At 44.8% G+C, this 18,662-nt stretch overlaps 1 protein-coding gene across 5 annotated transcripts in view; it reads right to left on the bottom strand.

Moving 5' to 3' along the window:
• Positions 1 to 5,876: 5,876 nt before the first annotated feature.
• Positions 5,877 to 18,662, bottom strand: part of DHX57 (DExH-box helicase 57) — a 125,486-nt gene continuing 112,700 nt past the window's right edge. For all 5 annotated transcript variants that reach the window (XM_033937165.1, XM_033937166.1, XM_033937167.1 and 2 more), the window contains 3 exons: positions 17,680 to 17,814; positions 7,894 to 8,094; positions 5,877 to 6,473 (listed from right to left, as the gene is read on the bottom strand). In XM_033937165.1, coding sequence (XP_033793056.1) covers positions 6,330 to 6,473; positions 7,894 to 8,094; positions 17,680 to 17,814 — 480 coding nt within the window. In that variant the 3' untranslated portion in view covers positions 5,877 to 6,329. The remainder of the gene's footprint in view (positions 6,474 to 7,893; positions 8,095 to 17,679; positions 17,815 to 18,662) is intronic.

Raw genomic sequence — 18,662 nt, 5'->3', positions numbered from 1 at the left:
TTAAACTGTTAGTACGATGGTATATTACTCCGGTTCTAATTAGCAAATGTGTTAAGGGGAAAAATGATGCTTGCTGGAGAGGATGTGGCAAAAGAAGTACATTTTATCATATGTGGTGGGAATGTCAAAAAATCCAGAGATACTGGGTACAAGTGTTTTACTATGTGAGTAGGTTAATTCAGATCCTTCTGGATATGAGTGCTGAAAGGACACTATTGGGAGTTGGGGTGGAGGGATTATCATCTTCTCAATCCAAGCTTATGGATTTGGCATTTATAGCTACCCGATTAATATTGGCTCAGCAGTGGCGCACCCCAAATTTACTCACAATAAGAGATATGAGAGATTGCTTAGGAATAGTGTGTGGAAAATATAGATTATCGGCCCTTTTAAGAAATCGATGGGTGAAGTTTAAAGTATGGGGGAAATACATTGAATTGGAAAAAGAGAATTTTTGAAAGATTTAAAATATATACTGTACTATCCTGTCCTTATGAATAGAGAGTCCAGGCCTCCTGGAGGGGGGGAGGAAGGAGAAGTAATGTTTTAAGTGTTTGTATGATAAAGATATGTTATCTCCACATTTTATTAAGGGTTTTGAATCATATGTTGAAATGTAATTTATATTTTGTATTGAGATTATTGAATTATATTTTTTTCTTGTTAAAATTATTAAAACAAAACATTAAAAAAAAATAAAGTGAAATAGAAAATCTGTTTTTATTTTTCTTCGTCCATTGTTTTTCCATGTACTTGGTAATTCATCTCTATGATTCAGAAACATTCAAGTTCTGGTAGGTCTTTAGCCCTTACTAATATCTTATCACAGTTTATTCACAGTCAGCATCTCCATCCGGTAATATTCACCATCATAGCACATTTATGCACAGTAGAGCTTTTTATGGTATTTAGTACTTTCACTTTTAATTTCACTTCTTTGTTAACACTTCACAATGCCAATTGGGGCTTCGAGTTTTCTCAGTGGTTTGCTTCATGTCTTTTATCAAGATTATCTCTTTCACGCCTGGATATAGCAATAAGAACACATACATTTGTCTCACAATCACATTTGTAGCAATCATAATGCTCACCATTTTTTTAATCAAACACATTTATTTATTATTTGTTCTTTACTCAACACCATAGGACCCTTGAGGAAGGCTTTTTAGCCAAAACACGGCCCGTGTCAGGTACGTTTGTTCGTTACATGATCAATGTGGATAAGTTTTTAACCTTGTATAAAGATTTTTGGAAGAAATAAAAGGACAATCAAGAACATTGTTCATTCCACAGGTGGTTGTTGTTTGGATTGCTCTTGTTGCTATTGAACATTGGGTTTGCTTATTTTGCTCTCCTCAGTTCATACATTCACATCACATTACTGTCTGGAATCCTTTACCAGATGGGATGGTCACGTCGGCCAAGCAGTATTGCAAAATTTATTTTCCTAATGGCTAACACTCCCTCCTGCTAGCTATGGAACTATTAGCTAATTAGGTTTTCAGGATATCTTTAATGAATATGCATGAGAGTTTAATGAATATATCTTGAATGAATATGCAATGGCTAGTGGAACCCCAGGACAAAGTTTGAGAACCAGTACACTAGACACATGGGCCATGTTTAAGTCAGTCATAAGGAAGAGGTGGTTGGAGAGGGTTGCTGCCAGACACCAATCATTTTTAGATTTATTTGGCGGAAGGGTGCCCCCTAGACACCAGGGAATGCATTTGGCAGGTGGGTCCTCATGGGTCAGATCAACAAGGGAGTGCATGCAGAAACACTTTTTAATTTACAGTGGCCATTAGTAAGCAAGTAAAGCACTGGTTAACTGTGAATTACAGCCCACAGTAGCATTCTGCATTAGCCTCCTTGGTTCCTAAATCTTGACCCTCTCATAATATTACTCCCTTGGGTAATGACAACTCTCCAGTATTTCCCAGAACTCCCATATTAGAAAGCTAATTGGATTATTTGATTTACTACTATTGACCTAAGTATTTAGAGGTGTATAATAAAAAAACACAACTTTGTATAAAATACAATCATGACTAAGCTGTATCTTCCTAGCTCCCATATTGACCTTCTATTTCTTCCTTACAATGACATGAGGTCGCCAGCAGATGGAAAGTCAGCTGGCCAAAGCTCACCACACTAATCTCGCTCCCTCCAACAGGCAGGCAAAAATAGGTGCAGTTACAATGTAGTTCTAGCGGTTCTCTCTTCCAGGGAGGAAGGGCTGTGGCTCACTGGCTGTGTGCTGCTGCCTCTGCACCAAGGTTGTGAGATTAAATTTCGGTGCTGCTCCTTGTGACCCTGGGCAAGTCACTTAATTCTCCAGTACCCACCGCTTTGGAATGCCAAAGCGACAAAAAGACAGTATACAAGTCCCCATTCCCTTTTCGTACTGCTGGTCTGGAGGCTAAAGCGTAGTAGTATGACTTTCCTCACCTTTCTGCTGCTGGTTCTGCAGGTATACCGTAGCACAAGGCTAGGAGCCTGTAGGTACATCATCGCACTAGGGAGGTGCAGTTTAGAGTCTGGTTGGTGCTCGTGCAGTGCTTCTGCCTACCCTTCCTACTGCAACACGGCCTTCTCGTTCTCTTCCCCACTCCCCCCCTCTGCGGCTCTCGTAGATGTTGTGTGTGTGCACCTCAGGGCCTTGGCAGTGGCTTCAGCTTCTGAGAACATGATGGAGTGGCGAAAGGAAGGCACGAGATCTGCCGGCGAGCAGAAAGCAGGAGGAGTCTGCACCCCATGCTGCCACTCACCCTGAAAGGCAGCCAAGGAGCTGTCCCAACCTGAGGGTTTCAGAGGAAAGGAAAACACCATTGGAAGACCGGGCTTGGGGAGGGAACATCCCTGTGTGTGCGTGCGCACATGCCCAGAGATGAGCCTTTATTACTGCTGTGACCTATTTATTATATAGAATGTAAATTATAAATTTCTTCATTCATTTTTTCATATTACAAGTGTATCAGAAAAATACATATAATCTTATAAACACACACTTGATTTTCCTTCATGAATACTTTAAGTACAATATATCATATTTATATTCATATTTTTATAATGTTTTAGATAATATGTAAATCATTTAATATGTATAGCAAATATAAATAAAATTTAAAAAAAGCCCCCCAAGCCCTCCCTTTCTATTTCAGAAAATCTAACCTAATACTTCAAAATGCATTAATTAATTCATACATATTATGAGGTAAATAAAATAATACCCACCCATATCCCCACTTAACAAATCTCTTATTATGGGAAAATGTTATTAATCATTACAAAAATCTGCTAACGGTCTCCAAATCTTCAGAAATTTACCAAGATAACCTTTCTGTGTTGCTATTGTGCGCTCCATTTTATATATATGGCATACAGAATTAATTGATTAATTTAATTAATTCCTTGAACATTTGCCGGAGTGATGCTGTGCTGCTAAAATGCACAAAATTTGTTGCTATTAAATCTCCCTTAAATTAATGGGCGACAGCTGATCACCCTACCCTCAAGGTCTAATATAGAGACATATCAATAGTTTCAATGTAATGGTATTTGTATGTAATATTGTGATGGGAGGGGAGGATTTTCTATTTAATAAGAATAATTTAAATATTAGGTTTATTACATAATATTTAAAATATTATAGAATATTAATTTGTAATGAATTGTTATACTTAATGTATTATATGAGAGTTAATCAAGTGTGTATTTTTAAGTTCATATGAGTTTATCTGCTACACTTGTTGTAACATGCAAAAATGAATAAAGAATTTAAAACATAAAGGAATTATTAATTCTTTTGATAGTTTTTGCTTTGGTTCTCACATGATTTTTTAAGTAGTGTTACTTGTTTTGTTTTTCTGTTACAATGATAAAGGGGTAGGGGGGAATCTACCTTTTTTTTGTACCACATCATCTTAGCCTTCAAAGTTGATTGGTGTCTGCAGTTTTCCAGTGGAGTTCAGATAATACCTTACATGTAATTACAAACTGTCATAAGTAATGTTGCTTTAAATTGTAAACTTGTGCAAAGGAGCTGGGCAATACAGAAATACAGAAGAGAGAGAGAAAAAAAAGATTATATTAAAAGTTAAGTGCAGGCTCTCTGGGCAAAAATAATAGTCTTGAATTGGAGCCATGTATGGAAAAGCTTGCATTGGATCTGCTTTTCACCACTATTCTTCACTTAGGGCCTGTTTTACAAAGCTGCACTTGCGGCTGCCGCACGGCAACAGCCCCAAAGCCCTTTAAATCTCTATGGGCTTTGGGGCCGTTACCGCGGCTTTGTAAAAAAGGCCCTTAGGGTCCTTTTTTACCAAAGTGTATTAACAGTTAATGTGCAAATTAGCACATGGTATTACAATATGAGCACAGTAATTGTTCCTATGGTGGCATGACAGCATGCGCTAATTTGTATGTTAACTGCATGCTAAACTAAAAACTAAACTGAACCCTAAGTTTGTATACTGCATTATCTCCATACAGATAGAGATTGACACGGTTTACAGGTAATTCAATAAATGAGGGAAAGACATAATAAGAAATTAGAGGTTATGAAGAGGATAGCTAGCTTTACATTTTAAATAGATAGCTTTACGTTTTGGAGAAAAGCCAGGTTTTCAGATGCTTTCAGAATAATTGGAATGAGCCTAGGTTCCGCAGCGGGGCAAGAAGGTTATTCCAAAGCTCAGTGAATTTGAAGACAAGGGATTTCCCTAATTTACCTGCATACATGACGCCTTTTAATGAGGGGAAAGATAGTTTGAGTATGTGGGCGGATCTGGTAGTGTCAGGTCTGAAAGAATTCCAGGATAGTGGGATTAGGGGAGAAAGAATGCCATGTAGGATCTTGAAAATTAGGCAGGTACATTTAAAGTGAATCCTAGAAATCACCGGAAGCCAGTGATGTTTTGACAGAAGCGGGGAAACATGATCGAATTTGCTTTTTGCGAAGATCAACCTAGCCGCAGTGTTCTGGATCCGCTGAAGTCTGAAGATTTTTCTTGGTTAGACTTAAGATAGATGGAATTACAATAGTCCAGTCTGGAAAGAACGATTGATTGTACAAGGATAGCAAAATGTTGTTGGTGGAAGCAGGATCTCACTTTCCTCAACATGTGAAGACTAAAAAAACATTTTTTTACCAGAGAGTTGAGATGAACATTAAAAGAAAGTGTAGAGTCAATAATGATGTCCAAAACTTTGCTTGAGAATTCGATCTGCAGTGTGGGACCAGAAGGTGGTAGAATGAGCATGCTCTGTTTGGAAGCAGGAACTGAATGGTTTATAGGCAGAGAATATTGCAGTTAGGACATGGTACTTACCCCATGCTGTCACCTGTACAAGAGGAGGTGTTAAGTGCATCCACGCTAATTGCACACTAAGGAACATCTCAGTCCAGAAACTGGAGAGGACATGCTGGGCATGCCCCTAACAATTAACACAGAGCCTTTGCGTTTACCATGTATTAATTTTTGCTGCACTTAGTTAAAGGACCCCTTAATGAGGTCTACTTCAGAATGCTCCTTGTAGTTGACCATGGCCAAAGCTACTGCACACAGAGAGCTGGAGTGTAATACAAGCACATATGAGACATGAGGCTACATTGTGTATAGCACAATTAGAGAAAACAAACAAAAGCAAGTAAAGATGTCCATTTAACCATCTTCCCTTGCTTTTGTTTGTTTTCTTTATTTGTGCTTTTTGTACTTGTTGCTTAATTGTGTACAGGACATGCTCTTTGATTCACAAAACCAATCAAGCAAACTAATGCCTATCAAACTTAACTCCTAGTTTAGATAGGATTCAGGTTTAGTTTATTAACCCCCCCCAAAAAAAAACCTCCAACTTTAGCATTCATATCAATATGTGATTTTTCCCACAGTTTTAATACTGCAAAAAAACCCCACAAAAACAAAAAACAACTTTTAAAAGTTAGTTGCTGCTGGTTTGCTATTCTTCTTTCTAACTGCCTGATAAGTAAACACAAGACCAATTTAACACAAAGTCATCTGACGTCCTCCAGGATGACAGAGTAAATAGGTCATCAGGGAAAAGCTGAGCTACTGGATTTTGCCTTATTATATTAACAGACCAGTAGTTCCATTTTTTTATGATACTACTGTACAAGGGAACATCCCGGGCACAGATGATCCTACAGGTGGAATCAAATCCAGAAGTTGGGAACTCTTCTTAAATGTTTCAGTTCAAGCTTCTGTTTCTTCAGAACATCTTGGGCACAGTACTAAGGACTGTTTATATTACATGTGGCTGTTCTTTACCCATGCCCAGCTACTGAACTGCTGGTTCTTTGTAAAGTGTTACTGGGTGCTTACGAGCTTGACAATCATGGCAATAATACGAGACCCTCGAGGGCATGTGCACAGATCCATCATTGGGTTCTTAATTTTATCTTGTAATAGCTGATCAAGTTCACATCGAAGTTCTTTCACCAGCTCTGCTACCTGCATAAAATGGAGTAGAAAATAACATATTTTATATTGGTTTACATACACAAATATTTCATGACAAAACTAAAATGCTGATAATTTTACAAATCTTTTCTATGCCTCAGAAAAGTATGTGCAGTGCAAGATGGTGTATACTAAGAGAGCAGGTGACTCCTAAGAGAAGTTAGGACAGAATATAAGCGGAGTCATAATTTACTGCATATTTTATAAAATACACATGTATAAGCATAAAGTACATGCAAACATTTACAGTTGCTCTCAGGCACACATTATATCCGTGCATTCAATCTGTGCAGGATTTTTGGTAGTATATTACAAAGACACATAAGCACCTATAAAATAGGGGACTTCCTGCTTCATTAACTGAGGTATCCTCTAATGAAATTGCCCTCATTACATATTATGCATGCCTATAAATGGATAGAATTTTATAAATAAGTGCAATAAAGACCACTATAGAAGTAGAGCATGGCATTTATACATGTGGATTGTTTAATATGTGATTTCAGAAAGTATGAGGGAGTGCTAAAAAGTTCTCAGCCCTACCAAGAACGAAATTTGTGGAGCCATGAAATTTACAAGTTATTCCACATATTCACCCCTAAGTTCAACATACTTGGCACATTGTGTCTGAAGTTTCTGTAACCCTTTCAAAAAATGCTCTGATGTCTGGTCACTGAAATACTCCTCTGCTGCTGGAATCACCTCCAAATCACTCAAGAATTTGAAAGGGTGACAATTTTCAAGGTTTGGAAAGAGAAAATAGCCAGATGAAGCAAGGTCTGGTGAGTAGGGTGGATGGTCTATGCCAGGGGTGTCCAACCTTTTGGCTTCCCTGGGCCAAAAAAATGTTTCTGGGGCCGCACAAACATGCAAACGCTGCAGCAAGACAGAGGAGGGAGCCGGCAAGACGGTAAACACCCAGGGGCAGCAGAGGAAAACACTGCATCGCCCTCAACCAGGGCCGCACAAAATACTTCATGGGACCGCATGCGGACCTTGGGCCGCAGGTTGGAAACACCTGGTCTATGCTATCGCCGAAGGATCATGCACATTTGTCTGCCTGTGCCTGATTACATGCTGTGGTGCAGTGCGATGGAGGATAGTGACAGCAGTGGATCGATGTTCCCTAGCTGCAGGTGGCCTATTGGAAGGAGGATGGCGCATCAGAAAGAGTTTGGAGGCTGCGCATTGACGGAAAGGGCTGCCCTTGAAGGCACTCTACAAGTGCGACTATGGAAGGCGAAGTTATCCTGCCTCTAAGCTGTGAACATAATGGCCATAATCTATTCTTAAGAAGCCCTTTGTGGGATAAGTCATACTTTCCCAAGGAATCAGAGACAATCTGCTTTGGTTTACTCTCCTGTGTTCTTTTCACACACTTAAGTTTTTTAAAGTATTTAGAGGATCTTACCTGATAAGAAGCTGCTGCAAATCGGATCCATCCATTGTCCAGTGAAATGACAAACTCCCCACTACGTAGCTCAATATTCACCTGTCCTCCGCTAAACAACACCAGGGGGTAGACTGACACCATGCTGCAGTCCCGTACAAACACACGACTAGTCTTTACTTTTTCATGATACACTAAGTATGGGCTCTCAAAGTGTCTGACCTGGAAAACACATTCCCAAGGACCTCAGTTACTCCACATGAATAAAACAATTCTAGCATAGTAGGCTTAATTTTAATTTTTGGTGGAATTCAGTATGTCACATATATAGAATGGAAAGATCAATAGCGGTACAGAATGGAAATTATAAAAATTTTATTAAAATATGGGAGCCATTAACATCTTTCTGTCATGATTAGATGCCATTTTTCTATTAATTATACACCATTTAGTATTGGGTGGGGGGAGGGTTACATTTCTACTTATAAGTTATAATGATAAGATGTTCAAGTGCTCGGACTAATTGTGTTTATTATGAATATTTGTACACTTGATGAAAGTTTTAAAATGAATAAAGAATTATAAAAAAAAAAACAGAAAAAAAAAAACCCAACAAAAACCAAACAATTATAGCATTAATAACTTAAAAAGACATGGGGCAATTTTCAAAAAAGTGTGAAGTCCATAAGCTGAGTAAGCTTAAAACATAGGCAAACTAGGGTCCAAGTGTTTAGAGGGGCCCTGTCAGATATGCTAAAGGCAGAGTTTTTTTTTTGTAAGCCAGCTGTCAGCAGAGGAAAGTGGGAGCAGGCCAGAGTCACTGCCAAACATACTTGACCAGCTGCCCTAGATCCTTAAAGTAGGCCTGGCTGGATGATGGAGAGTAAACAAAATAAAACTTGTAAGTAGATTTCAGCCGTGTAAGAAACCATGAGAACACCTGCATGACATCGACAGGATATAAAATAAAAGCAATATCATATACCTTGACATCCTTGTTTACGTACTTGTCTTGCTATACTGTTTAATAAAAATTATTACACATTAAAAAAAATAAAATAAAATAAAATAAAATAAAAGCATTCAGACTGAAAAAAAGTGACATGAAGAGAAGCTATGGTGATTCGTTTGACCAGTTCCTGGGAAAGACAGACTGAAGTGGTCCTCGTACAACAGTAGGTGCAAAGAAATATGCACACACAATAGATGAATCCAGAAGCTTTGGAGATGTCTAAGCTAGTGAAGCTTTCCCAGGCTAGGCTTTACTGGTGATGTCAACTGTCAGTGAAGACTTATCTTGCTTGTCTTCTAAGAATAAACTAACTATTTTGGGCTAGATTCATTAAGGGCACGGATTGAATCCGATCCGTGTCCAGGGGGCTGATTCACAAATCACCGTCATGCAAATGAGGGCAATCGGAATCACGCCCCCAACCGAGCGCCCAGATCACTCTGTAGTTATCTTGACGCCTGCGCAGACCATTTGTGGATAGTCTGCGCAAGCGTTGAAGAGCAACAACTTATTTTTTAACTTTAGGCCAGCAAACCGTGGGATTACACTGCGGGGGAAGGCCAGGGCAGTGCTTGGGGCAGAGCAGGCCAGCAGGAGCAAATTGGCAGAGAGTTGGGGCAGGGAGCAGGAGAGGAGATTCGGGGCAGAGCAGGACGGCAGGAGAAAGTTGGCAGAGAGTCGTGGCAGGGAGCAGGAGAGGAGATAATTGCAGGAGAGTCGGGGGGAGAGCTGGAAAGTCAGGATAGACAACAGGCAGAGAGCAGGAGATGGCAGTCGGAAAGCAATGAACGTCTGGTCCCCAGCAGTCGCTTGTTTGTGATCGGCCAGCCCAGTCAGCACTGCAGGGTTGTTGTTAGTGAATTGCTGCCTGCCTACATTTCAAAGCCATTCCCCCTCATTTGTATGCATGGATCGGAGGATGATTGGGACAGAGATTAGTGAATCAGGTCGCAAACTGATTGGTACACGATCGGTTTGCTTATTGAATCTAGCCCTTAGTGTCTATATTATAACATCTGCCTTGTATGAGCTTCCACACTGGTATACTTAGCTCTTTTTTATCTTCTTTAACAGGCTAGAAACTTAGTTAGAAGGGAAGGGTACAATCACCCTTTATTAGGCACTCTATATCACTAAAGCAACATGGATTCACTAGAGGCAGGTCTTGTCAGACAAATCTAATCAATTTCTCTGACTGGGTGACCAGAGAATTGGATAGAGGGAAAGTGCTAGATTGGTAGATTTAGATTTCAGCAAAGCCACGCAGTTGTCTAATAAATAAACTGAGTGCCCTAGGTATGGCATATCTTAATTTACATAATTCCAATCTTTGGAAGAGGACTCTCCTTTGATTAATCCTGAACATCTGATACAATTTTGTATTCTTAATCAACAGAATATGTATCCATGTTTATTATTACCTTCTATCCTTTCTATATGTTATATGTTCTGCAAACAAACAAATTGATAGTGGAGAACCGGTGGACATAATATACTTGGACTTCCAGAAAGCGTTCGACAAGGTTCCACATGAAAGACTTCTCGGGAAATTACAAAGCCATGGAATAGAGGGAAATATACTAAGATGGATAGGCAAATGGCTGGAGAACAGAAAGCAGAGAATTGGCATAAATGGGAAGTTCTCAGACTGGAAAAAAGTGACTAGCAGTGTGTCCCTGGGCCCATCTTATTTAATATTTTCATCAATGACCTAGAAGAAGGAACATCCAGTGAGATCATCATGTTTGCAGATGACATAAAGCTATGCCGGGCAATCAGATCGCAGAAGGATAGCGAGGAACTCCAGAGTGACTTGTGTCAGTTGGAGAAATGGGCGGAGAAATGGCAGATGAAGTTTAATGTGGAAAAGTACAAAGTAATGCATTTAGGCAGAAAGAACAAGGAACACGAGTATAGAATGTCAGGTGCAACTCTGGGTAAGAGCAAACAAGAAAAGGACCTGGGCATACTGATAGATAGGACCCTGAAACCATTGGCACAATGCGCGGCAGCGGCAAAGAAAGCAAATAGAATGTTAGGCATGATAAAGAAAGGAATCACGAGTAGATCGGAGAAAGTTATGCTGCCGTTTTATAGGGCAATGGTCAGACCACACTTGGAATACTGTGTCCAACATTGATCTCCCAACCTAAAGAAGGATATAAAACATGCTGGAGAGGGTGCAGAGACGAGCAATGAAGCTAATAAAAGGTATGGAGAACTTGGAATACGAGGAACGACTTAAGAGACTGGGATTGTTCTCCCTTGAGAAAAGGAGACTGCGAGGGGATATGATCAAGACTTTCAAAATACTGAAAGGAATCGACAAAATAGAGCAGGGAAAAAATTATTTACAATGTCCAATGTGACATGGACAAGAGGACATGGACTGAAGCTAAGGGGGGACAAGTCCAGGACAAATATCAGGAAGTTCTGCTTCACGCAATGAGTGGTGGACACCTGGAATGCTCTCCCAGAGGAGGTTTTTGCGGAATCCACCATTCTAGGAATGCAAGGAGGATCAAACCGCAGCCTTACAAATATCCACTGGAGGCACGAGCGACGACTCAGCCCAAGAAGCTGCCTGACCCCGAGTGGAATGAGCCTTGAGAAACTCCGGAACAGGCTTCTGTCTCAGAAGATAAGCAGAAGCAATCGTCTCCTTGATCCAGTGCGCAATAGTAGCCTTAGAAGCGCCAGCCCCCTGACGAGGACCCGCCAGAAGGACAAAGAGATGATCGGATTTCCGGAATTCCCGGGTCCGCTGCACATAAGAGCGAAGGACCCGACCGACATCCATCTTGCGCAGCTGCCGTTGCTCAGAAGAGCCCTCCCGACTACCCAAGACTGGGAGGACCACCGATTGATTGACATGAAAAGGAGAAACTACTTTCGGCAGAAAGGAAGGAACAGGCCGCAAGACAACCCGCTCCCTAGAAAACTCCAAGAAGGGAGCCCTACAAGAGAAAGCCTGTAGCTCAGAAACACGCCTAGCGGAAATAATGGCCACCAAAAAGACCGCCTTCAGAGTAAGGTCCTTCAAAGAACAGCCATCCAACGGCTCGAAAGGCGGGCGCACCAAAACAGAGAGAACCAGATTGAGATCCCAAGAGGGAACAGAGAGCCGTAGGGGAGGCCTGAGCAACTTGGCCGCCTGCAAAAAGCGAATCACATCAGGAATGGCCGACAAACGCTGACCTGTCACCAACCCTCGAAAAGCCGACAGGGCCGCAAGTTGAACCCGGAGAGAAGACCAAGCCAGGCCTCTATCCAGGCCATCCTGCAAGAACTCTAGAATGGTAGGCAGGGAAGCGCGAAAAGAGACCACTCCCCGCGCCTGGCACCACCCCTCAAAGAGACGCCAAACCCGCACATAAGCCCGAGAGGTAGAAAGCCTCCGGGACCCCAAGAGCGTAGAGATCACCTTATCTGAATATCCCTTCTTACTAAGGCGACCCCTTTCAAGAGCCAAGCCGTAAGACAGAAGAGAGACGGGTCGAACATGGGAATGGGACCCTGCGTCAGAAGATCGTCCAAGAGAGGCAGAGGAAGAGGATCCGCCACCAGATGCCTCACCAGATCCGCATACCACGGACGTCGAGGCCAATCCGGAGCCACCAGAACCACCAGACCCGGATGGTGAACAAGGCGAAGAAGTACTCCGCCCACTAATGGCCAAGGAGGGAACACATATAACAGCCATGGTTGGACCAGAGCATCCAGACCCTCGGCCAGACTGTCCCTGCGACGACTGAAGAAGCGGGGCACTTTGGCGTTGCCATTCGTGGCCATCAGGTCCATCAGGGGCTGCCCCCAAGCCTGCACTATCAACTGAAACGCCACGGAACCGAGACACCACTCTCCTGGATCCAAGAAGTGACGACTGAGGAAGTCCGCCTGAACATTTTCTACCCCGGCTATGTGAGAGGCCGAGAGGTCCAGAAGATGGGACTCCGCCCAAAGCATGAGCCAAGCCGCCTCCTGCGCCACTTGAGTGCTCTTGGTGCCCCCCTGACGATTGACATAAGCCACCGCCGCGGCATTGTCCGACAGGACTCTGACTGACTTGCCCAACCAAAGGGAGCGGAAAGCTAACAGCGCCAGACGGACCGCTCTGGTCTCCAACACGTTGATCGACCAGGAGGCCTCCTCCGTGGACCAGGTGCCCTGAGCTGAGTGACCCAAACACTGAGCCCCCCAACTGAGGAGATTCGCATCCGTAAGGAGCACCGTCCACTGCGGGAGATCCAGACCCACCCCCTGAACCAGGTGAGGGGTCCGGAGCCACCAACGCAGATTGCAGTGCGCCACGCCTCGCTGGGGGACAGGAACCTCCAAACCGTGCCTCTGGGGTGACCACCTCCGGAGCAGAGCATACCGAAGAGGACGCATGTGGGCCCGCGCCCACCTCACCACGTCCAGGGACGCCGCCATCGACCCCAAGACTTGGAGGAAAGCTCGCGCCCGAGGACACCGGGACGCCAAAAGCAGGCGAATCTGAGATTGCAATTTGCTCACCCGGGCCCCTGGAAAGAAGACCTTCCCCAAGGAGGTGTCGAACAGAACCCCAAGGTACTCCAGACGCTGAGCTGGGACCAACCGACTCTTGGAAAGGTTGACCACCCAGCCCAGCGACCGGAGAAACTCCACCACCCGAGCCGTAACCCGGGAGCTCTCCTGCAACGACTTTGCCCGAATCAACCAGTCGTCCAGGTAGGGGTGCACCAGAATGCCCTCCGAGCGCAAGGCCGCCGCGACGACCACCATCACCTTGGTGAACGTCCGGGGAGCCGTGGCCAGACCAAAGGGAAGCGCACAGAACTGATAGTACTGACCCAAGATCGCAAAGCGAAGGAAGCGCTGATGAGAGGCCCGAATGGGAACATGCAAGTAGGCCTCCGTCAGATCGAGAGAAGTGAGAAACTCCCCCGGCTGAACCGCCAGAATGACCGACCGCAGAGTTTCCATGCAAAAAGAGGGAATCTTGAGAGCCCTGTTGACCCCCTTCAAATCCAGGATGGGCCGAAAGGTCCCCTCCTTCTTGGGCACCACAAAGTAAATGGAGTACCTGCCGGTGCCCCACTCCGGAGGGGGCACTGGAACAACTGCCTTGAGATCTAGCAAGCGCTGAAGGGTCTGGCGAAAAGCCTGCGTCTTCCAAGGAGTCTGACATGGAGAGGCTAGGAAAAGGTCCGGCAGAGAGCGGGTGAACTCCAGGGCATAACCGTCCTGCACCACCTCCAGGACCCACTGATCGGACGTGATCTCGGCCCATTTGGGGAAAAAGTCGCGCAGCCGGACCCCCACCGGAACCAAAGGGGGCGTCGGCAAGGAGTCATTGTGCAGGACGGGAAGCGGGGGAACCGGCGGAGGGATTCCCTGCCCCCCGACGGGCCCCCCGAAAGGGCTGCATGCGCTGGAAGAACTGACCCCGGGAAAACCCTGGAGCTGGAAAAGAAGCAGCCCCACGCCCAGGGCGATACTTGCGAAACTCCCGCAAACACCCCCGGGCAGTGCCACCCCGAGATGCAGGGCGGGCACGGTCCTCAGGCAGACGGGGCACCTTTGAGTCTGTCAGAGTCTGAAGCAACTTATCTAATTCCTCCCCAAACAAAAAAGACCCCCGGAAGGGAAATTTAGTAAGCTTAGCTTTGGACGCAGCATCCGCCGACCAAGCGCGCAGCCACAAAATACGCCGCGCGGCCACGCCAAAGGCCATAGACTTAGCCGAGATCCGCACCAAGTCGTAAAGAGCATCTGAGAGGAACGAGGCAGCCATCTCAATCTTCGCCACCTCCTGATCCACCAAAGACCAGTCATCAGACTCCCGATCCAGGACACGCTCAGCCCACCAAAACACGGCGCGAGCCACCAGCCCCCCACAAATAGCCGCCTGGACCCCAAAGGCAGAGACCTGAAAATTTTGCTTAAGAATGTTCTCCAACTTGTGCTCCTCAGAGTCCCGCAAGGCAGAACCGCCCTCAACAGGCACGGTATGCCGCTTAGAAATCGCCGAGACCACCGCATCTACGACTGGCGATGTTAAAGTAGCCCGATCCCCCTCTGGGATGGGATACAAACGAGCCATGACGCGCGCCAAACGAAACGGCGCCTCCGGCGTTTTCCACTGTTCCAGTACAATATCCCGAATATCCTGATGCATGGGAAAAGAGTGAGAAACGGTACGGATCCCCCGAAGCAGAGGGTCCCCCACACGCGGAGTCTCCGGCGGCGCATCCTCAAAACGCAACACCGAAGAAACCTGTTGAATCAGGTCCAGTAGCTCATCTCTCTGAAAAAGGCGCACCACGGACGCCTCTTCGACGGAGGACGGGAAACCCGACAACCCGCCACCAGCGGCCGTCCCCTCGAGAGGGTCCTGGAAATCCTCAAAAGGGTCCAGGTCCTCATCCAAACCGACACGCTCCTCAGACCATAAATCCTCGTCCCAAGACAAGGGAGGAGGAGGAGGGGACGCCACAACAGACGAGAGAGGCAAAGCCGCAGGGAGCGCGGAGGAAACCCCGCTCCCCGAAACCCCCTGGGCGCATCCGGGACCCCCAGCCGCCTGAAAATAGGCTCTGCACAAAGAAGAAAAGAAATCAGGGGAAAAACCCCCCGAGGGTCCCAAGGGACTCCCTGCCACAGCAGGGGACCCAGTAGAAACCTGCCCCTGTTTTTCCAATACAGGGGGAAGGTCACCTGAGGTGGAAGACAAAATGGAGGGGCCAGACTGTGAAAATGGCAACTTTCCCACCAAAAATGCTCCCTCCATAGCCTGTAGCGGCTGAGAAGCCTGAACAGTTCCAGCTGCTAAAACAGGCAAGTCGGCATCAGCTGTCAAAAAATCAGCTGAGAGGGAATCCTTCGGGGAATCCCTCCGTGGGCGGTTGGGGAAGACCGGGCTTCCCCACTGCTCCCAGCCGACTCGTGAGGCACCATCGGCGGGGAGCTCTGGGCGCCTGCAGCCGCTGCCGACGGAGCTCCACCACATCACCGGGCCAAACTACCTAGTTCAGTACGGCCGCGAGTGCCTCGCGGCTGGACCTAATTGTGTCCCACTCCCCCGGAGAAGGGCACAATTGCTCCATACGCGACCTAGCTAGAAACAAAGTGCCGATTAGATGAAAAAATACAGTAAAAAACATTAAACTGACAGGGAAGCAACCCTGCAGACCGGCACTACCTCAGGATTTTTTTTTTTTTTACAGAACAGACTCCACAGGCTCTCGAAGCAATATGCCTTGCTTGATTTAGGGGGCAAGGCTTACTGCTGAGGCTCCTCTAGAAAAATGTGGGGAGGTGGAGGAAGTGGGGAGAGGGACCCCGCTCGAGACCCGCCGGGTTTGACACCCCCGAGGTCGGACGGACCCCCAAACAGGGCCCGCCCAAGCTCTGTCCGGCCAAAAATAGGGACTAGAAACCCCCTAAACAAATTCCAACAGCCCTACCAAGGGAGATGGGTACAGATCACTCAACACCTGCTGGAGACTGAAAGAAGACTGAGGTAAATAGAGAAGGGAGTATATTATATACTGTCCCACAGTTTTGTTTTCAGTCTCCACCTGCTGGTCATGATTGGATATATACCCATTTGTAAAGATTAACCTCTACTGGTCTGGAGAGTGCTAAAGAAGACACATTTTCGAAAGATACGTCCAACTTTTTTTTACTTTTGAAAATCGTCTAATTATACGTCCTGCCGATCTGATCGTCCAAGCCACTAAACTTTATACCACATTTCCGTCCAACTTTCCGTCCAGGTCCAAAATGCCTAAAACAAACCCTGTTGGACGTGGGAGGGGTCTGCAAAGTGATGGACTGCACACCCAGACATGGCACCTAAATAGTGGGATACCTTACAGGGCACTGCTGTGAACTTCCCAAAAAGGGTGCCATGGCTTCTCCTCACTACAGCTCCCTTAAGGTGACAGTGAGCCCCCCAAACCACCTCCAGAATCCCCTAGACCCACTTATCTACCACCCCAATAGCCCTTATGGCAGCAGGAGCCACTTATATGCCAGTAAAAAAGGTTTTTTGGGGTGTATAGGGCAGTGCACATGTTTAAGTATCAATGCAGTGATTACAGGGACTTATGGGCGTGGGTCCTCCTCTCTATGGGTCCCTAACCCACCCCCAAGATGACTTAAGCTGCCTCTGGGCTGGACGACTAGGCTTTCCTATGCCCGGCGGCCAGGTGATGATGGTCTGGAGGCTGAAATTTAAAGTTGTGAATAAAATTTTTATGGGGGTTGGGGGGGGGGTTAGTGATCACTGGGGTAGTGTGTGGGGGTCTGTGTTATGTGTTTGCAGTGCTTATCTGGTGAGTTTAGGTGGGTTTTTGTAAAACATGGTCTAAGTCACAATGTCCAAGTTCCGTCGATCCTGGGCTGTATAATTTTCGGTTATACATGCTGTACGACTAAGTCTAAGCCAGCCCACGTCCCGCCCAATCCCGCCCTCGACATGCCTCCCGAAATGCCCCGTTTAGCTTTGGACGTTGAGCGGCACTATGAAGGCCTAGGTCGTTTAGAAATATGTCCAAAACCCGTTTTTATTTTCGGCGCTTGGACGTTTTTGAGAAATGTTCGTCCAAGCGCCGACTTAGGCCGGTTTTTGGACGTTTTTCTCTTTCGATTATGAGCCCCATAGGCTTTCCACTTATTTTTTGTTTCTGACCTAGTTATATTCCAGATTATGTTTACTCATCCTGGGTTTTGTTTTGTTTTTTTAATATAACCTGTTGTAGGTAAAATTTCAGTGACTGCAAAGAAAAAAATGTGTGCATCCTGACCTGAAAGTTCACAGAGGAAGGATGAATATGTATGTAGCCATCATTCTTGGTGACAAACCTCAGCTCTTCGGCCTTTGGTAACATTTTTATTGCTCCTGTACTGGTTTGGTGATAATTTTCTTCTGGGACTTTCACCTTAAAATAAAATTAAAAACCATAAAGCATATATTGTATATATGATTTAATGTTTATGTTTATTAAAACTTGATATACTACTAAAGCATATGTCAGCTCTAAATGGTTTGCAATTAAAAAATTAATATATAATGAAAAGAACTCCACAAAACACAGGAAAGACCTAAGAGCCTTCATACAGTACATTCATAAAACAGATTAATTTAATGTTGCAAGGATGCTATTTTTCCATCAAAGACTTCAGTTTTTATCACATTTAGCAGCTAGTAAAATCAAAATGTAAGTCCGTTCCCTTCTCCTACTATGATCAATATCATTAACAGTGTTTCCAAGACTTTTAACCAATATGGGCCCATCTAAATATTTAAAAATTCCTGTAACCCCCAGATGATGAGGAAAACAAAATAGCAGACTCCCATTCCCTCCTCCCTCTACTTATCTAAAGCATGAAGGTGACAACAGTAGTGTAAAAAGAGTCCATTAGGGGACCAAGAAGAAATGGAGAGAGATCCGGTAGGGAACCAGGAAGAAGTGGAGAGTGTGTCAGACATAAAGATTTGTTAAGTTCTTCTGATATGAGCTGTAACCTTGGAGAGAATAAGCTGTGAATATTATGTTATCTGTAACTACTGAAATTGAATTTACTATACAGGACCTTGGGATTAACCAGGCATAAGGGAGGAAATTTGTGTGCAGTCTAGACAAAGAAGATAAGGTTAGATGTAAATGCTATAAGCAATGTATGAGAAAGGAAAGGAGCATATTGTTCACCAAATTTGTTATCATGTAATAGAATGCATGGAATGTGCTCTCGTGCTGATAAAACAAGCTGGAGCTGAGAAGGGAAT

This window comes from Geotrypetes seraphini, chromosome 3, assembly GCF_902459505.1.
Source record: "Geotrypetes seraphini chromosome 3, aGeoSer1.1, whole genome shotgun sequence".
Lineage (NCBI taxonomy): Eukaryota > Metazoa > Chordata > Amphibia > Gymnophiona > Dermophiidae > Geotrypetes > Geotrypetes seraphini.
Note: the sequence above shows the minus strand (reverse complement) of the source record. Positions and strands in the feature narration are given on the sequence as shown.